The 20236-nt window shown below is 32.6% G+C and overlaps 1 protein-coding gene across 2 annotated transcripts in view; it reads right to left on the bottom strand.

Annotated features, from left to right (window-relative positions):
• Positions 1 to 18490, bottom strand: part of LOC141607867 (heparanase-like protein 3) — a 34199-nt gene extending 15709 nt beyond the window's left edge. For both annotated transcript variants that reach the window (XR_012526958.1, XM_074427235.1), the window contains exons 1-3: positions 18253 to 18490; positions 8216 to 8252; positions 7193 to 7379 (exon numbers count right to left, since the gene is read on the bottom strand). Coding sequence is in view for 1 of the 2 variants with exons in the window: in XM_074427235.1 (XP_074283336.1) it covers positions 7193 to 7379; positions 8216 to 8252; positions 18253 to 18465 (437 nt within the window). In the remaining variant the exon portion in view is untranslated. The remainder of the gene's footprint in view (positions 1 to 7192; positions 7380 to 8215; positions 8253 to 18252) is intronic.
• Between the last annotated feature and the right edge of the window lie 1746 nt (positions 18491 to 20236).

Below are 20236 nucleotides of genomic sequence, written 5' to 3'. Positions count from 1 at the left end.
ATCAAAAACCAAAACAATTCCCACACCACACCCACCACGGCCCACCACCACCCCGACCCACCACCAGCCACCTACCCCACTCCTAATGCCGCCACTACCACCCACATCACAACCGCCCCCACTACCACCCACACCCACAACCACCCACACCACAACCCCGACACCCACAACCCGACACCACCACCACACCACCCTCATGCAACCACCAGATCTGTCGCCCACCTCCCCCTGCCATCACCTGCTCACGCCGCACGCTGCCTCTACCAGCCCACCGCCTCCGTCCTCCGTCCTCTTTCTGCCGCCTCCCTCAACGAACAACACCACATCCCTCTTCTCCCTCCTCTACCATGTTCTTTGTTCTTCATCTTTATTTTTTTTTCCAGTTGTTCAGATCTGTTTCTTTGTTTTTTTTTTTCTTCTTCTTCTAAACTCACGTTTCCCTTGTTGTCCATCTCTTCTCTTTTTTTTTTTCTTTTTCCCCTCTCCTCTCAAAACGGCCAGATCTAACTTTTTTTTTTTCAAAACTGGCAGATCTGACGTTTTTTTTTGAGTAAAATTGTGTCGGTGTTATTGTCGAAGGTCGATGGTGGTGGTGTTGACTTGTTTTTATGTTTGTGGTTTTGATTTTTTTTTAAATCTCGTTTTTAAATATCGTTTTTATGTATAGATGGTTTGTGTTTTTAAATAGAAGGTAATCTCGTTTTTAAATATCGTTTTTACGTATAGATGGTATTATATCTGATTGTTTGTATTTTTTTTTTATTATTTTTAAAATTTTAGATCTTATATTATTTTAGTCACATTTATTTTTTTCGGTTTGTTATAGTTCTTGGTGGTGGTATTAAAGTTACACTTTTCTCCATTAAAATTACACTTTTTTCTATTAAAATTACACATTTTTCTCTATTAAAATTACACTTTTATCTATACAAATTACACTTTTATCTATTAAAATTACACTTTTTTCTATTAAAGTTAAATTTTTCTCTATTATTAAAGTTACACCTTTTCTCCATTAAAATTACACTTTTATCTATTAAAATTATATTTTTTCTGTTAAAATTACATTTTTCTTTAATATTAAAGTTACACTTTTCTCTATTAAAATTACACTTTTTTATGTTAAAATTACACTTTTTTCTCTTAAAATTACACTTTTCTCCATTAAAAATACACTTTTATTTAATAAAATTACACATTTTTCTATTAAAATTACACTTTTTTCTGTTAAAGTTACACTTATCTCAATTAAGGGTACCCTCTCAAGGACTAAAGTTATACCCTCAATGGACTAAAGTTACACTATCAAAGGACTAAAGTTACACTCTCAATGGATTAAAGTTGCACATTGAATATGGACTAGAGATATATACTCTCAATGGACTAAAATTACAATTTAATGGCCTAAAATTACACTTTAGTTGACTAAAGTTACATTTCTGGACTAAAATTACAATTTAATGGACTAAAGTTACACTACTGGTCTAATATTATAATTTAATGGACTAAAATTACACTTTAATGGACTAAAGTTACACTTCTAAACGACTAAAGTAACACTTATAAATTACTCAATTTGGAATGAGTTGTGCTAAAATTTGAAAAAAAATAATAATAATATTTCCCAAAAATTGACGTAAAATTGCTTCAAATTTTCAAATTTGTCGTAAAACGCAAAATTTGTCGTAAACTTGCTTCAAAATTTGAAATTTCAAAATAATATCCGTCAAAACCGCTTTCTTTTTGTTAAAATTACACTTTTTTTTGTTGGAATTACACTTTTAGAACAGTAAAAGTGTCATAAAATTTGTATAAACTTTCCCTTAAAAAAAATTGTAAAAACTTGAAAATATAAGAAGGCAAAAGATAGTGTTAATTGGGTAGATTAATCAATTAGTGAATGTATAATTAAAGCTAGACAGAGAAAGTAGAATTAATTAGTTTATAGGAAACTAATTAGTGTTAAGTGTGTTTCTTGCTTTCAATCTCAACCATCAATATTGGAAGATCCAAGAGATGTAGTGAGGACTTAGGGACTCAAAATATATGAGGGACTCATTTGAACTTTACTATATATATATATATATATATATATATATATATATATATATATATATATATATATATATATATAGGAGTTCTAATGAGTCCAACATGTGTCATTGAGTCCATAAGTCCCTCTAAGGGCCATTGGATGGACTCAATGGATGGTTGAGATGAATTTGATTAAGGGACATTAAAAAGAAAAGGTAAAAAATGTTGATGGTTGGATTGAGATGGGTGGTTGAGATTGAAAATTACCAAAAAAAATTACCACTAATCAAATTTATATACACTAATTAATTTTTCTTTCTCTCTCTAGCTCCTAATTAATCAGTTTTGAGTTTCAGATTTCAGAAGTGTAAATGTAATGTTGTATGAGTTTTACAAGTGTAAATGTGATGTTTTACGAGTGTAAATGTAACATTTTAAGAGTGTAAATTTGATTTTTTTGTGACGGAAATTTTGAATTTATATAATTTTAACATTTTACGAGTGTAAATGTAACATTTTAATAGTGTAAATTTGATTTTTTGTGACGGAAATTTTGAATTTATATAATTTTAACATTTTACAAGTGTAAATGTGATGTTTTACGAGTGTAAATGTAATATTTTAAGAGTGTAAATTTGATTTTTTGTGACGGAAATTTTGAATTTATATAATTTTAACATTTTACAAGTGTAAATTTGATGTTTTACGAGTGTAAATGTAACATTTTAAGAGTGTAAATTTGATTTTTTGTGACGGAAATTTTGAATTTATATACTTTTAACATTTTAAAGTGTAAGTTTGATGTTTTACGAGTGTAAATGTAATATATTAAGAGTGTAAATTTGATTTTTTGTGACGGAAATTTTGAATTTATATAATTTTAACATTTTACAAATGTAAATTTGATGTTTTACAAGTGTAAATGTAATATTTTAAGAGTGTAAATTTGATTTTTTAGGCATTTTTTTTATATAAAATTTTGAATTTTTATAATTTTAATATGCTACCAAGTGTAAATGTGATGTTTTATGAGTGTAAATGTAGTATTTTAAGTGTAAATTTGAAGGTCTACGAGTGTAAATTTGAAGGTTTAAGACTGTAACTTTGGTCCTTTGAGTGTAACTTTGGTCCTTTAGAAGTGTAATTTTGGTCCTTTACAAGTTAAATTTAGTCTGACTACCAACAAACACCACCAACGCCGTCCTCCACCACCAACTCATATCCACAAAAACTATGAGTGCAAAACTATATAATTTTAACGAGTGTAAATGTACAGATATATGAGTGTAAATGTAAAGAAATATAAGTGTAAATGTAAAGAAATATGAGTGTAAATGTAAAGAAATATGAGTGTAACTGTAAAGAAATATGAGTGTAACTGTAAAAAAATATGGGTGTAAATCTAAAAAATGCGTGTAAATGTAAAGAAATATGAGTGTAAATGTAAAGAAACACGAGTGTAACTGTAAAGAAATATGAGTGTAAATCTGAAAAATGCGTGTAAATGTAAAGAAATATGAGTGTAAATGTAAAGAAATGTGAGTGTAAATCTGAAAAATGCGTGTAAATGTAAAGAAATATGAGTGTAAATGTAATTAAATAAGAGTGTAAATGTAATTAAATATGAGCATAATAAATATATTTATGATATCTAAGGATTAAAATCATGATAATGCGTTTTTTTTTTCAAAATCTACTATATATTTATTAGATCTACCAATGTAAATTTAACAAAATACAAGTGTAAATTAACAACACAAAAACCGTGACACAAAGTCACAAACAAACCCGTATACACAAAACAAACCAATCAACAAATTAACACCTACCACCAATCTTTATATATATATATATATATATATATATATATATATATATATATATATATATATATATATATATATATATATATAAAAGAAAAAAAAAACAAGACAACAAACAACGACACACCGAACATAACATCATAAAGAACCAAATACATTAAAAAGCAACCACCAATCTTTTTATATATATATATATATATATATATATATATATATATATATATATATATATATATATATATATATATATATATATATATATCCAAATACATTAAAAAGCAACCACCAATCTTTTTATATATATATATATATATATATATATATATATATATATATATATATATATATATATTAAGAAACAAAACAACAAACAACGTCCACTGAACATCAACATCATAAAGAACAAAAACATCAAAAAGCAACGAACAACAAATCAACAATTTAACTTTTTTTTTTTAAAAAACAAATCAGTTTTAAAAAAATAAAAACTCAGATTTAGAAATATGAGATGACGGTGGTGGCTACGTGTGGGTGGCGTTGATATGTGCTCAGATCTGGCGTTGATGACGGTTTCTCCCTTCTTTTTTTCAGATTTGGAGTGCGGTGGTGGGGAAGTTGTAGTGCGGTTGTGTGGAGGTTGTGCACGTGGTGGCGAGTTATTGTTGTTGTCGAGGTTTGTCCCTTTTTTTTCAGATCTAGAGTACGGTGGTGGAAGTTGTAGTGCGATTGTGTGATGGTTGTGTACAGGGGTGGTGGAGTGAGAAGGGAGGTGAGGGTGTGGTGGTGGTGGTGGAGTGAGGAGGGAGGTGAGGGTGTGGTGGTGGCAGAGGGGGCGTGGCGGGTCAGGAAGGAGGTGAGGGTGGTCGGGGTGGTGGTGGTTATGCGTAGTGGTGGTGGGTGAGGATGAGATGAGGCAATTTTTTTTGGGTTTTTTGAATTTCGTGGTGGTGGTGGTGGCTGACAAGTCGGGTTAGTAGGGGTGGGTGGTCGGTGGTGGTGAGGATGAGAGGAGGGAATTTTTTTTTTGATTTTTTGAAATTTTTGGATTTTTTGGGTTTTTAAAGAGATGGAGGGATGATATTTGTGTGATAGGAGAGAGAAGTGAGTGGAAAAAGAAGGATTTTATAGTGAAATTAGGGTTTGATTAGTGATAGTAAAGAGGGAAAGTATTTAATTAGGATTAATTCCCTAATTTTTGCACTAATCCTCCCTTTTTCTCTTTCAATCTCAGCCCTCTATCCTATCTTTTTAAGGGTCCTAAAGAGGACTTATGGACTCAATGGATTTGGGTGGACTCATTAGATCTCATTTATATATATATATATATATATATATATATATATATATATATATATATATATAGAGAGAGAGAGAGAGAGAGAGAGAGAGAGAGAGAGAGAAGATCCGGTGAGTCCACCTATATATTTGAGTCCATGAGTCCATAAAATAATATCACGCACTATACAAAATAATATCACGATTTTTTTTTCAATTTTTTTTTTCGAAATTATTTTTTCCAAATTTTTTTTTTCGAAAAAGTTTTTTTTTTTTTTTTTTTTTTTTTTTTTTTTATGTAAGCTGTGATATTGTTTAGTGTGACGAGTGATATTGTATTACAAAACAATATCACGATTTTTTTTTCCAAATATTTTTTTCGATTTTTTTTTTATGTAAGCTGTGATATTGTTTAGTATAACGTGTGATATTGTATTACAAAACAATATCACGATTTTTTTTTCGAATTTGTTTTTTTCAAAAACTTTTTTTTCCAGCTGTGATATTGTTTAGTATAACGTGTGAAACTGTAAGTTGTGATATTGTGTAGCATAACGTGTGATATTGTATCATGGACTCACGGACTCAAAAAGATAGGGTGGACTCATGTAATCCTAATTCTATATATATATATATACACTTAAGAAATATTATCTAGTGGATATCCATTATCTCAATAGATTTCTCTATAGTCTAAGTCTCTCAGGACACTCTATATTAGAATAATAAACGTCTATAATATGATATGAATGAAAGTTATCGTGATGAGTTATGAAAATGGAACATCAAAACTCATGAAAAGTTTACTTGAAGTAAATTGTTATTGTGTCAACTTGAAGTTTGAGCATATGAAAATTCAAACGCAAATGATTTTATTGTCAAATATGTGAAAATCCCTTATGGGCAAAATGTACCATAATAGTTGAAAAAAGAATATAGTGAAAGTCTATCTATTTTTAGGATGCCAATCCATACATAAGATGATTTGGCAAGAAAGATCAATGATTTTTCAAGATTAGTTGTTAATAATCGGATTGATTCTTTTGAAATAATCAATTCAAAAATGACAACTACACTCTACATCTAACTAGATTTTTCGTCCCAAATAATTTTTCCTAGCAAGTTAATGAGGTTGTATTATAAGCGCATTAATAGGCTATAGTCATAGTCATTGCGATTGCTGTGATGATATAGTGATAGACCAATAAAAGTATGCCATATGTTGAAAAGAACATCTATCATAAGTGCGGAAATGGTTTTTGAGAGGAAGATTTCAGACTCAATATGAATGACAATGTTCAGATTATGGGTTGCGATGAACATGATGATTGAAATTATCAAGAAATTTTTACTAATTGATGATATAAAGTTTATCAACTACGATTGATTATATTCTAACAAACAAGAAGTTACATAAAAGTAAGGATCATTTAAAGATATATCAAGTTTTGTAATTATCAGGGGGAGTATGTAGGACGCGATTTACTCTATTTCCTTATTCATGATTTTGTCCTACTGGGGTTTTCATGAAAATGTTTTAACTAGAGAGTTTGTTATGGCGTGTTTACTGAATTGTACTCTTTCCTTTACTAGCTCTTTTTCCATTGGGTTTTTATAAAACGGTTTTTAACAAGGTAATTTATTCAATAATGGACATCGACGGGAGTGTTATGAAATATTATTTGGTGGTTATCCATTATCTCAATAGATCCCTTTAGCGTCTAAGTCTCTCAAGAGACTCTATCTTGGGAAAACTTTATCTCAGGTATATAGTACTCTATCTCTTATATGTTGTATTAGTTCTCTCTTTTATGTATATAAATCGAGATCATTATATTTGAATAATACACACAACATATTATAACTCTCTACCTCGTATTTATAATTCTCTCTTCTCCTTTATTCTCATCATTATATCTATCTATCATCAATTACTGACGACTATTAAACAATCAATGTACCAAACTATAACCGCATGCAGTTTACACTAATTCCTTTTAAAAATTTAATAAGTCTGTGCTATAAAATATTATGATATGCTTAGTAATAGAAAGAATTACCCGGTTTCGTTAAAAAAGTTGTTAAGTTGATCCCATCTGGACAATGATAAGCAGCCTTTGCTGAAGCCAAACAACGTATAGGTAGTGTTTTGAGCAAAGGGTAAACAAGGTTCCTTTTGTCCAACTGTTTCATATGTTAATTCATCTTCTAACGTTCCACCTACCCTCAGTCTCAAGGGAGAAAATGCTGCACAAAAAATTTTCATTTAAAAAATTATTTCTATTATAATACAAGAAAGCTAGTGTTTACCGACCATCAAAATCGGTCGGAAAACAAACTTCTGACTGATTATTGTTATTTCTGACCGTTTTCAAGTCATGCGAAAAGATGGTCGAAAAATGCTACTCCCCCATTCTTGTAATTTATAATATTTGTAACGAATTTTTTTAAAGAAATTTATTTATATTTGTAATTAATAAGAATTGTGTTAACCAGTTAACATAAAATAAAAATCGTGCTAAAAATAACATCGTTTTCTATTTTTCTAACTTATTTTACATTGTTCAATTATCTAGTCACATTGATCAATATCTTCAAGCAATGTATTGTACATCACATTATCACGAAGGTTATTTTTTTCTACCTATGAAAATCGAATATTCCGCAATATAAGCTGAAAAAATTGATTACTAAGACTAACTTCGGAATGTAAAATGAGGTAAAGAGGTTATACAAATTTAGATTGTTCTTTGTTTTGATGAATGATACGCACATTCATAAATTCTATTATTTTTAGAATACAAATAAACGTGATATGATAAGCATTTGTGTTTAACTTTACATAGAACTTTGTCCAAATTGTTCTTATTATTTGAAAATAAAAATACAAGACTCCGTATGTGTGTGTGTGTGTGAAATATAACGAATTCATGATTCTATTTTCCTAGTTTCAATTAGTCATATCATATGTGTCTTACCAATTAAATTAATTGTTGTATCCTTTCAATATTGAACTACATCCGCTAAATATGCTAGAACCATAAACAAGAGTTCTTGCAACATTGTCGAGACTTTGTGCATACCTTTAACTGCGTTCTTCAGGATGGTATTATTAAGATCCTGTTTCATTTTAAGCAGTTAAACGAAATCAATCATTGGTGACTTGCTGAGATAACTACTAAAATGTACACAAATTCACAATTAAAATCGTTGCATAACTTGTATGATACGAAGTATATAATAAATTTATATGAAATACTTTACATTTTAATAATACCCTCTTTACAAACGAATAAAAGCGTAAAGATACCAATTAAGATAGAGAGAATTATATTTTATGGAACCTGTTTTATTACGGAGTATCATTTAATGAGGTGTACAAGCTATTGTTATTTATAAACGAACAACCAAAAGATTGATTTGACAAACTCTCCTTAAAAGCATGAAAAGTAAAAAAGCAATCATTTTCTGTTGAAAAAACTAGCAAATAACCACAATTCGTTTATAAATATGTTGGATACAACAATCAATCTAATTACTTAATTTTTCTTTATATGCTTGATATGGTTAGCTTATAAAAGTAAAATGACTGACATAATAATTAATAATCTATATTATTAAAGAGATTTTAGTGTTGATATAATTAGGAATCTTAACCGTGTTAGGATTAGAGTCGCGATAGTCTTATTAGGAATAACGAAACATTACTAAAACTAGGAGAATTAATTTTATTATTTCCTATTTGTAGTAGAAGGTATTTACTTTTCTAGTCCTATTAGGAGTATTGTTTCCTATTTTCAGTTAATGTACGAATAAAGTACTTAGAGAGCCATTACGAGTCAAGGATGTTTTCCATGTCAATTAGGAGTATTAAGTCTAAGCAAAACTCGTTTTCTTAGATTAATTATGAGTCAGTTTACTTAGCTATAAATAGTTTATACTCAATATTTATTATCAAATAATTGAAATAAAAAAAAACAGTTTTCGTTTAAAGTTGTGTAAGCTGTGAATTCTAGTAAGATCGAGGCAGTGTCAAACTGGGAGGCACCGAAGAATGTTGCTGAAATTCGGAGTTTCTTGGATTTTGCTGGGTATTATAGGAGGTTCGTGAAATATTCTTCCAATATTGTTAGGCCTATTGTTGTTAAACTCCTAATACGGATCGTAGGATCTTATGATTCTACGATCCAAAAAGTGGTGACCGATCCCAAGCAATCCTAGGTAGGATCTTAATTTTTAGGATCTTACGATTCAACTTGCGTCAAATTTATTTAAATTAAAATCATAACCTAATCCTACGATCCTACGATTATACGACCTGATCCTACATTATTAACATTTCAATATTTTCAGTTACTAAAATTTAATATATGACTTTTAAGATAGGAGTCTACTATAAACGAGAATAATTAGGAGGCATATGCTAATATAATAATATTTTGAGATTTAAGCACGAGATTTTAACATATTTTGATAACACACTTATGTATTTTAGTTAATTTGTAGGATCTTACAATTTTACGATCCGATCCTACCGATTCAATCCTAGGAAGGTCATCGATTCAAAGTAAGATCCTGATCCTAACAAAATTACCTATGAAAGCTTTAATAAGGAAAGAGACCATATTTCGATGTGATGAGAGTGTTCCAAACCTTAAAGGAACGTTTGACTACAGCTCCTATCCTAGCTTTGCCAGAGGGAAATGAGAACTTCGAAGTTTATACTGATGCTTCGAAGAATGGATTGGGGTGTGTCTTGATGCAAAATGGGAAAGTCATTGCCTATGCTTTGAGGCAACTGAAGTCGTATTAATAGAACTATCCTACCCATGATTTATTAAAGTGTTTTCAGATCATAAGAGTTTGAAATACATCTACACTCAGAGGGAGCTGAATGTGTGTCACAAAAGATGGATGGAGGTTATTGCTGACTATAATATGGAGATTATCTACCATGAGGGGAGGATTAATGTAGGTATAGATGTCCTGAGTAGGAAGAGTGTGCATTCGTTGTGCACTACCATGTCATTAATGAAATTGAAAGATGAAATGACGAATATGGGGATCCATATCATTCGCAAGACAGATGCCATTGGAGATTTTACTATAGAGCCCGAAATTTATGATGACATCAAGAGAAAATAGGTGATTGATGCCAATATTCGGGAGTGGAAGACCATAGTGGAGAAGGGTACTATTTCGATATTTTCGATCCATACAGATGGGTGTAATAACTCAAATATTTAAGATAATTTCAAATATCATTTGGTTACTTTTTTATTGTTTTTATTAAAAGATTTTCAACAAAACGAGAAGTTGTGCTTTGTTTATGAAATAAAGTCGGCTACGTCGTTTGACCAAACTCTACGCTTATACTAAATCCCACCGCCTAAGAACTTTAAGAAAACACATTCTCTTTTATCAGGCTCCCACTTATCCAATTATTTTTGTTTCTGCCAAGCTCTTGTTCCTTGCATTCTTCAGTTTTACAATCCTTATCATAATAATCATCTAGATCATCAAAGATCAAACTTCCCAATCACGATCAAATTATAGCATCTGATTTGAGGACATCATCAAACCGTATTTCCTTCCGTCCGTTTTATGAAGCCTTTTCTTATTGTTCCACACTATTTCAATGATGTTTATAATCTTTTACGAGCGTCTTCGTATCACTTTTAAGGTAATACGATTCTACCAATCCTATTACTATTAATGCCGATTTTGGGTTGTATGATTATATGCTAATCTCTGCAACTAATTGGAATTTATGTGGTGAAATTTATTTTACCTAATGATAACTATTGTTATTAGGTATATTAATTGCAATAGTAATAATAATATTTTGACCATTATTGGTGAGATGAGTTGGGCTAGAGAAATTAAGGGTTAGTTATGTTATGGCTTCTATGTATAGGCTTCGATGTAATTATATTGAAGACTAATTAGTAAAAGGTTGAAGCAAGATAATATTTGGCTTGTTGGTTCATGATAACGAGGAGGAAAGTGTAAGTGTATCAATGAGATGTCAATTTATAGTATGCTCCATAATGATGGTTAATTGTTCATAGGATATTATTAGCAAAATAGAAATGGTATGAATAATTGGTAATAGTGTGCGGAGAATATCATTAGCCTTTAATGGTGATGATGGTTATATCGATACTTGATATTTGGATATTTTTGGCATCGAAATTGAATTGTGGTCCTCTATGGTCTTGATTTGCGGGTGAGTAGCTCGGAGTGTTACTTCAAGTGTTTAACACCTCTTTTAAAGAACATTTGACAGTATGACATTGATATTGAGATTTGGGTACTCTTATTATATTAATTTATAGGGCCTATGTGCTGAGTTATCTTTTACGGTCCAGAGACCAAGGTTATTGAGTTATTTATATCGTCTGGAATCATTATTGAGATGGAAGTATTGTCTCATTTTTTTAACCGCTAGTTATTCACTCACTCCTTGTCCGATCTTCTGTATATGTAGCTTAGTTAACCTACAAAGAGTAGCCTTTTTGCTTTACCTATTCATTATAGTAGTAGAAGACTAGAATAACCTATGTTTTTGTAGAATTGTATATTGAGGTTGTAGGTAGTTGCAGAGGCAACAATGCTCAATGCTCAGAAGTTGGAACTGATGAGAGTATTTATATTGAGTGTAGCAAAGAACTAATTAAATTACCTGTAATTAGCCAACCTATATAATGGTTATTTTATTCTACCCAAGGAATATATTTTTTCCCTTTCTTTCAGTATTATTTATTATTTGACCGTCGTGTTTCATATCATTTTTATGTTTGGTTTTTAGCTAATATTGTTAGAGATAAAAAGCCTCTTGCAAGACTTTGGTAATAAACATGTATGAGATCATTTCAAAACTGATAAGTAAAGGGCCACTAAAAGCTGAAACTAGGAAATGGTAACTGATGATACAATATACTCCGGAGTTCACTATGTAAATAGGATCGCTGGCATTAAAGTACTCCGTAGTTACTAGCTAATAGTGTTATTGAGGATATATAGTGCACATAGTTTAAGGTTATAACTTATTTAGCGTAACCGCTAAAGTTTAAAGTTATAAGATTAGAGGATTATAGTTTGGCTCACCACCCGCAATAGCGAGCCGGGCATATAAAGATATCTTCATGGTATTATAGTTTGGCTCACAACCCGTAGTGGCGAGCCGGGCATATGAAAATGCCTTTAGAAGATTATATCTGGCTCACAACCCGCAGTGGCGAGTCGGGCATACGAAAATGCCTTTAGAAGATTATGGTTGGCTCACAACCCGCAGTGCGCGAGCTAGGCATACGAAAATGCCTTTAGAATATTATAGTTTGGCTCACAACTCGCAGTGGCGAGCCAGGCATACAAAGATGCCTTCGGAGTATTATAGTTAAGCTCACAACCCGCAGCGGCTCCCGGGCAAACAAAAATGCCCTTATTTGTAAGAGTGAATCCTACCTAAGGCCTCAGTCATTAGATACTCTTGTTAGGCCTGACATTTAAATTATGTTGTTATTATGTTATATAGTATTATATATTATATATTTTATTTTGTTAAGTTCACTTTTAAGGCGAGATGGATCGACAATCTTGTATAAAAGATTAAGGGTCTTGTTAACAAGTTGACATTGGCTTATTATGTGTTAGACGAGACACGAAACTGGCTGACTGAGTAATACTCGTATGGTTACGTCAACACAGATTTGGGTTGTTGTCGAGTAAAGTTGATATATACGATGAATTACATGGTCGGGGCACTGACTATGTATGTCTTTAGTAGTGTAGCATGGAATAATGTTGCAGCTTGCTTGAGTGGACCATTCAATTGGTATGAGGTTTGATAATGTGAGAACGCAGATGTTCGTAGGATGACACATGGTTATGTGATATAGATGTTCAATTGTTTACAATTTTATATCATTGTATCAAAGATTTAAGTCCGTGGCCAATCCTTCTTGCTAACTTATTAGTATCGAGTAAGTAAAGTTTCTTACTTACTAGCACTTGAATTTGGCGTCTTTTGTTCAAACCATTTTTTTTGTAGAGACAAAATTAGTTCATTTGTTTTATCATTGGAAATACAAAACTAAAGAATTCCTTTTTTTTTTTCCTTTTGTTCTAATATTAAGGTAGTGACTACTACTCAGCTACTGACGTGTTTTTCCCTTTTGGGCTATCCATTATGTGAGTGTAGGTCTCTCTGTATTCTGGTTTCTTTTCAGGTGACCTCCACCGCGATTCAAAAGGTTTCAAGTCAAGAATTTATTTAAAGACTTTGTAAAAGTTTATTCTGATTTGTATTATTTAATTTTGAAAAGGATTTGTAATAAGAGACTTTGTGTATTAATTATAATGCCCCTCTATTTTGGCCCAGTATTGTATATAATTATATGTTTTTAATTAGCCAAAAATGAGGGGTGTTACAATGGGAGTATTCGATTTGATGAGAGGTGGTGTGTACCAAATGATGTTAGGTTGAAGAATCAGATTATGCCGGAGACTCATTTCACTCCTTATTCGGCACATCCGGGAGGTAATAAGCTCAATAAGGACTTGAAAAAGATGTTTTGGTGGTCCGGAATGAAGAATAAAGTAGCGGAGTTCGTCGCTAGGTGTTTGACTTGCCAGAGAGTCAAAGGGGAGCAGCGGAGACCGCAAGGTAAGATTAAGCCACTTGAGGTACCTGAGTTGAAATGAGAATCAATTTATATGGACTTCATTATGGGTTTACCAAGAACTCGGCAGGATAATAACATGATTTAGGTGATTGTCGATCGTCTGACAAAGTCAGCTGATTTTATTCCAATGAAAGATACTTGGAGTAAGATTCAGCTGGCTAATGGATACAGAAAGGATGTGGTAAGACTACATAGGGTACCAAATGATATTGTGTCGGATAAAGATGCGAGATTTATATCACGGTTTTGGCAAGAGCTCCAGGATCTGATGGGGATTACCTTTAAGAAAGGCACGGCATTCCATCCTGCGACAGATGGTCAAAATGAGAGGACCATCAAGACCTTAGAATATATGTTGCGAGCTTGTGTAATGGAGTTTGGTAGAAGTTGGGAAGATCAACTTGATTTGATTGAGTTTTCATATAACAACAGTTATTACATGAGTATTGGGATGGCCCAATTCTAGGCACTTTATGGAAGGAAGTGTAGGAGTCCAGTGTATTGGGATGATAGCACTGAAGCTGTGATTTTGGGACCACAAATGGTATAACATATGATGAGAAAGTACATTTGATTCGACCAAAGATGAAGGCGGCTAAGGATTGGCAAAAGAGTTAAGCGGATTTTCATAGTAGGGATATTGAGTTCGAGGTGGGTGACAGAGTTCTTTTGAAAGTGTCACATATGCACGGTGTTATGAGGTTTGGAAAGAGAGGTAAGTTGAGCCAAAAATTCTTAGGGCCATATGAGATTTTGGATTGGATAGGTGAAGTGGCTTATCGGCTAGCTTTGCCAATAGCTCTTGATCGCATAATGTGTTCCATGTGTCACAACTTCAAAAGTATGTGAGTGATCCATCTCATGTGCTTGAAGTGGAGAATATTAAGCTCGATGAAGCGCTTACTTATGTGAAAGTGCTAAAGGATATATCGGATCGAAAGGTGCGCAAGACAAGGAACGGTGAAACCATTTTGCTTGAGGTGTTATGGTCTAACCATAATGTTGAAGAAGCTACATGGGAGCCGGAAGACACAATGAGGGAGCGTTACCCACATCTCTTTGATCAGGTATGTTAGTTACGAGGTCGTAACCTTTGTCTTTTAAAGGGGGTAGGAGATGATCGCGTGTGTTTTGGGTTGTTTTGAGGTCAGTTTTGGTTATGGTTCGAGTTTTATGGTTATAGTTTTGTTATGTTTAGGGGTATGGTTGGTGTTCTTTACGATTTGCATAGTTAGTAGTCTAGTTTATACTTGGTTGTACAGGTATTTGTGTGAACTTCTGGGACAAAGTTTGTTTTTAAGGATGGAAGACTGTAATACCATAAATTTCTGAGCATAGTGAACTCAGTCGAGTAGGTTGTACTCGATTGAGTGGGTCATCGAGTGTTTTGATGCATGCTACTGCTTTGGGTGCACTCGGCCAAGTATGTGAGATACTCGTTCGAGTAGGACGTACTCGGTCGAGTATGTCTGGTACTCGGCCAAGTGCTGGTCTGACGGGTTATTGCTGCGGTTTTGATTAAAATGATTAGAGAAATATAAAAGATGTGTTAAGCAGTTTCTAATCAGTTTTTAAATCATTTCCCACAAAACCTAAACTACGTAACTACGTTCTCTAATCATATTCATCATTTCCAAGGCCAAAGGTGATCGATTGGGAGTTTTACATCTTATTTTTCGTGTCTCTCGCTGTAGTAAGTATTCTTAATGCTTTATCAATTTGTTGTTATAAGTTAACCAAACCCTGATTTGGGTTGATTTGGAGATTAAGGGGTGATTAGTGATGGTTTGTGAGTAGCATTATTTGATTATCATTGTTAGGTGACGAGTTTGTAGAGGAGCAGTTCTAGCCTCGATTTGTTGTACTTGCTTGGACTTGCTAATCAGGTAGGGTTTCCCTACTCAGCTGTTTGTATAATTGTTTATAAGTGGTGTGGCAATGTGTGATTTCATTAACGTGATTATTGTGGTGTGTCGTTATCATTTGACATTGTTGATATTGATTGTGGAGCCATTGTTGGGAGATGGACTTCACCCCCATGATCGCCCCTTGTATCTCCCGTCATAAGGGAGGTGTGCACATTAATGACCTGGGTTCGCCCATTGCGATGAGCACGGCTTTAGGTGGCAATGCTGCGGTCTACCACTGGCCGTGTAGGTACCTGTTGTGATGGGTGACCTGGCACATCCGGGTTGTGATTCAAATAGTGATACATGGAGGTTGAAGATTTGTGTTCATACAAGATTGAATTGGTGTTTATATGTTGTTATAGCTTGTGAATTATTATATGGATAACTGACCCCTTTATTGTTTTGAAAACTGCGGTGATCCATTGGGGATGGTGAGGAGCTCATTTAGCAGGTTTGGATGATTGGGCTACATTGCGGGATGAATGAGATGTCGCTGAGTCTAGCTTTTGCCGTAGCTTCCGGTGATCGCTAGTAGACTTTATTTTATGACAGTTTGATTATATACACATTTCATTTGAGGTTTGAGAGGTTGTAACTAGATTTATTATACTTTATACCTTTCTGTTTCATTATGTTATCTGTGATGCTTACTACCTCGAGTAACTAAGATGGTAGCACCTCTGTTTACTATGGTAGACCTTAATAAGGCACATTGGTAGATGGAGGTGTTACAAGTGGCTACAAAGGAACAATGTAGAAAAAGGGGTGGCCACAAGGGTACAATTTTTCAGAGGGGTGGCCATAAGGGTGCCCATGTTTATGAGGGGTGGGTGACCAAGGGTGAGCAAATTCGGTGTTGATCATAAGATCATGTGATGATAGTTTGGATATTTTGATGCAATTATTAGAAGGTAGAGGATAGAAGAAGGGTGGTAGGTGGTTGCAGCGGAAGAGGATCGACTCTTAAGGCGTTAACCTTAATCAAGAGTACGAGGCTTTGAAACCATAATAGAATTAAAGAATTTAGAGAATGGTTTTTATTAATTGTGAATTGCATAACTAACAAATTGTACAAGCTAGGTTTATATACTAATTACACAAGAGCAACAACTAACCTAATACAACATATACCGTAATGCATGGCTGAAGAATAGGAAATAAATTCAATAGTATATTAGACAATATATGTGCCAACTATTATGATCACAAGAAGATAATAAAATAACTTTAAATAATATTTTCAGTACACAAAATTTGCACGAGTTTAAAACTAGTAATGTAATTATGCTCTTTCATGTACATGATTTACTTAACATGGACATAATTGACAATTTTATCCCTAGCATTTCAACATCTCTTCTACAATTTACTTCACCTTTTCAATTTTCTTTCGCCCATTAACCACAACCCACAACCACCACCCCCTCTCTCAATTACTCTACCGACTAATTCTCAGCACACCGCCGGCCATACTGGCCAGCCTCACCCACCGGGTGCCCGCCACCCAGCCAAACCCCACCGAAATCAGACCCCCTAACAACCCACATCCGCCTACACCTAGCCTGTTGCCCCCTCACTAGCCACCTTGTAATGCCGGCAACCACCCTTCTTCCTCGTCTACCTACATAGTCGACCACCACAAGCCTGAAACCGCCATTTCCACCACCTTAGGCAGCCTTTCTTACAACCCTAATTTGTATTTATCTAATTTTATTAACCCTAAATTAGTTTCATTTTCTTGTTTGTTATAGTTGATGCATGAATAACTAAGTTAGAATCATTACTTGAGTTAGTGATTGATTAATATGAGAAATAATATTCATAAGTGGGTAATTTAGTTCTATTTGATTAATTTGGAGAGAAAGTGGGGGGGGGGGGATTTTCATTGTTTATTTGAGAGGGTAAGGTAGGGAAAAATATTGACATTGTTTTTTTGGAGAGGGTAAGGTAGGGAAAAATATTGACAAGAATCCATGAAAGAGTAAAACTCGTAGTTAAAAGAGAAACTATGTAAATTCTCCACACACGGTTTTTAGTATATTTTGCAAAGATATATAGTAGCAGTTACCTTTATAACGTTGTATAATTGGTTAATAGTTTATTGTAGAGTATTTAATATATTAATAGCTTGTCCAAAATAAACTATTGACCCTTCATTTTCTCGGAATTCGAGATCACGAGACTTTAACTGATTAATTATCACAAATTATAAAATAAGATGGTCTTATTAGCATAGTTGTATAGGACAATTGTTTTTTGGGTTATAATTAATTTACTACTACTAAATTAATAAACTATATATCCTACAAAAGAGCTTTTGTATATTGAACAACGATCTACGATCTTGCACAATAATTACTTGATTCATCTCTTAGTCTACGATACTATCTTATCACATCGTGTACTTTTATTCTCCGACCATGAATGTACATTATTATAAGATCACTTTTTCATATAGATGATGTAAGTCGAGCAAAATAAATATCTAGCCAAATAAAAAAGAATATAGAAAAACGGGCTTACGAGATGAAATATAGAAATTTGAACGTCTTCAGGAATAAAGGTGAAATAATCCAATGTAACACAAATATAAGCATCATCTGTTTCTCCAATAATGTCTTTGGTATCAATAGTGATGCTTGCATGATTAGCATCTTTCTTGTACGAAGATGAAGATCCAACCGTCCCTAATAAAACACACACAACAATTAAAATCAGAGAGATGAAGTTCATCATTTTACGTACAATATTAGAAATTTTATTGTTCTTTATTTTCTTTAGAACATATATTAATAGTAAAAGAAAATCTACCCTTGATTTACGGTAGCTAAACTATTTTAAACCAAGAATTTTAACTGAAATTTCCAAACTCATCAAAAGAACGTCAAATTATTACAAGCTACCTTTATATAATACACACATATACGTTCATTACATGTGTCATTATTTTATCAAAGCACTTTTTTATGAACCTTTTCATTCTTTAACTAGTTTTGCTACTCGTGAAAATCAAGTGTTATTTTTTCGCCATTTTTCGATATATTTATTTTTCCCTTAAATCTAATTGGATTGTTTGTAGTCGGCAATTAGTGACTACCTACATTATTGCACATGCAATTGTATATGAATGTATGAAATGTATATGGTGGGATCAACTCGTATCTCCTTTGTTATTCTAGGTTGAAAACAAAATAGTTGTTGTCATGATAATTTCCTCCTTAAGGTTGAAATCACGTCGTGATAAATAACATTACGAGTCATTTAAAAAGGTTAGAAAATTGAAGTTCAAAATAACATTATGTCATCTATTTAATTACTATTCCTCTATAGTTAAGAGTTGTAGATAAACTATATAGTACTTACTACGTACAATTGCAATTTACAAATGATATGTAGACAATGAGTTGTGTTTTGTTATTTACTCTACTACCAACCACCATTTTTGTTATTATAAGTCAAAATAAACATCTGTTATAAACACAATGTGTGACCAATAACAAATTTACATGTACAATAATGTGTTTGAATGGACGAAAAAGGAAGGATTTGTCGTCAAGGCAAAAGGCCATGAGATGCAAAAGAATCAAATAATACAGTTTGGTAATAATCATCTCTCTCATTAACAACATTAGGAATTGTCAACCTTCTTTACTTTGAACTTCTTATACTAAAATCCATTTGACAACACTACAAATATCAACACCTTTAGCTAAAAGTCGTATAACCGATATCATTGTGTTCGTACTCCGTAGTATACGCAATAATGCTCGTCGACCTTCTCACACGAAAACTGAGATACCAAATATAATTTCATTCTTTACAAAATTACAGGACCATTCGCTGGACCACTATATTAACAAATAAAATATTATTGTTCGAATACTCCAAAATACTTCGTGTATTACGATAATATTACAGAATATTTCTTACTTAATTGCCATGCAAGCGAAATTCGGGATATTTAAAAGACCCAAGTTTTGACTGGTTCAAAATTCAGGGACGGTTTTTACGTGACTTTAAAATTGAGCCTTATTTGAATCATTCTAAATGAAATAAAATTCAAAATATGCTCTAGATAATGAAAGTTTTTCTGAGGTTCAATTTAAATCGTCTTACGAGATTATGTCATGAGACAAAGTCGCCTTAGAATGTTACAATCATCATAAGTGGTTTCCAGAAGTCGAAGACACCAGTGTCTACAAAAGTTAATATCATAATCTTCGAAAGCTTCTAAAATAAAACATACGAGTCAATATCTTGTCATAAGAACCACCGGTGAATTCAAATTAATTTTTTTTTAAAGAAATCATTAGCCCTCTGTAAGAGCTTCTAGGTATATAGAGTCTTCCTATAAATAAAATAAATTATATATTAAAAAAATATCAATCATCTTCCAAAATAACTTTTTTTTTGGATGAAATGTAAGCTTTCCATTAAAAACATGTAACACAAATGTTACAACCAGTCCATTTTAGGTACATACACAGTTCAGGTCCCATAATAGGAC

This window comes from Silene latifolia, chromosome 1 (assembly GCF_048544455.1).
Source record: "Silene latifolia isolate original U9 population chromosome 1, ASM4854445v1, whole genome shotgun sequence".
NCBI lineage: Eukaryota > Viridiplantae > Streptophyta > Magnoliopsida > Caryophyllales > Caryophyllaceae > Silene > Silene latifolia.
This window is presented reverse-complemented; position numbering and strand designations above follow the sequence as displayed.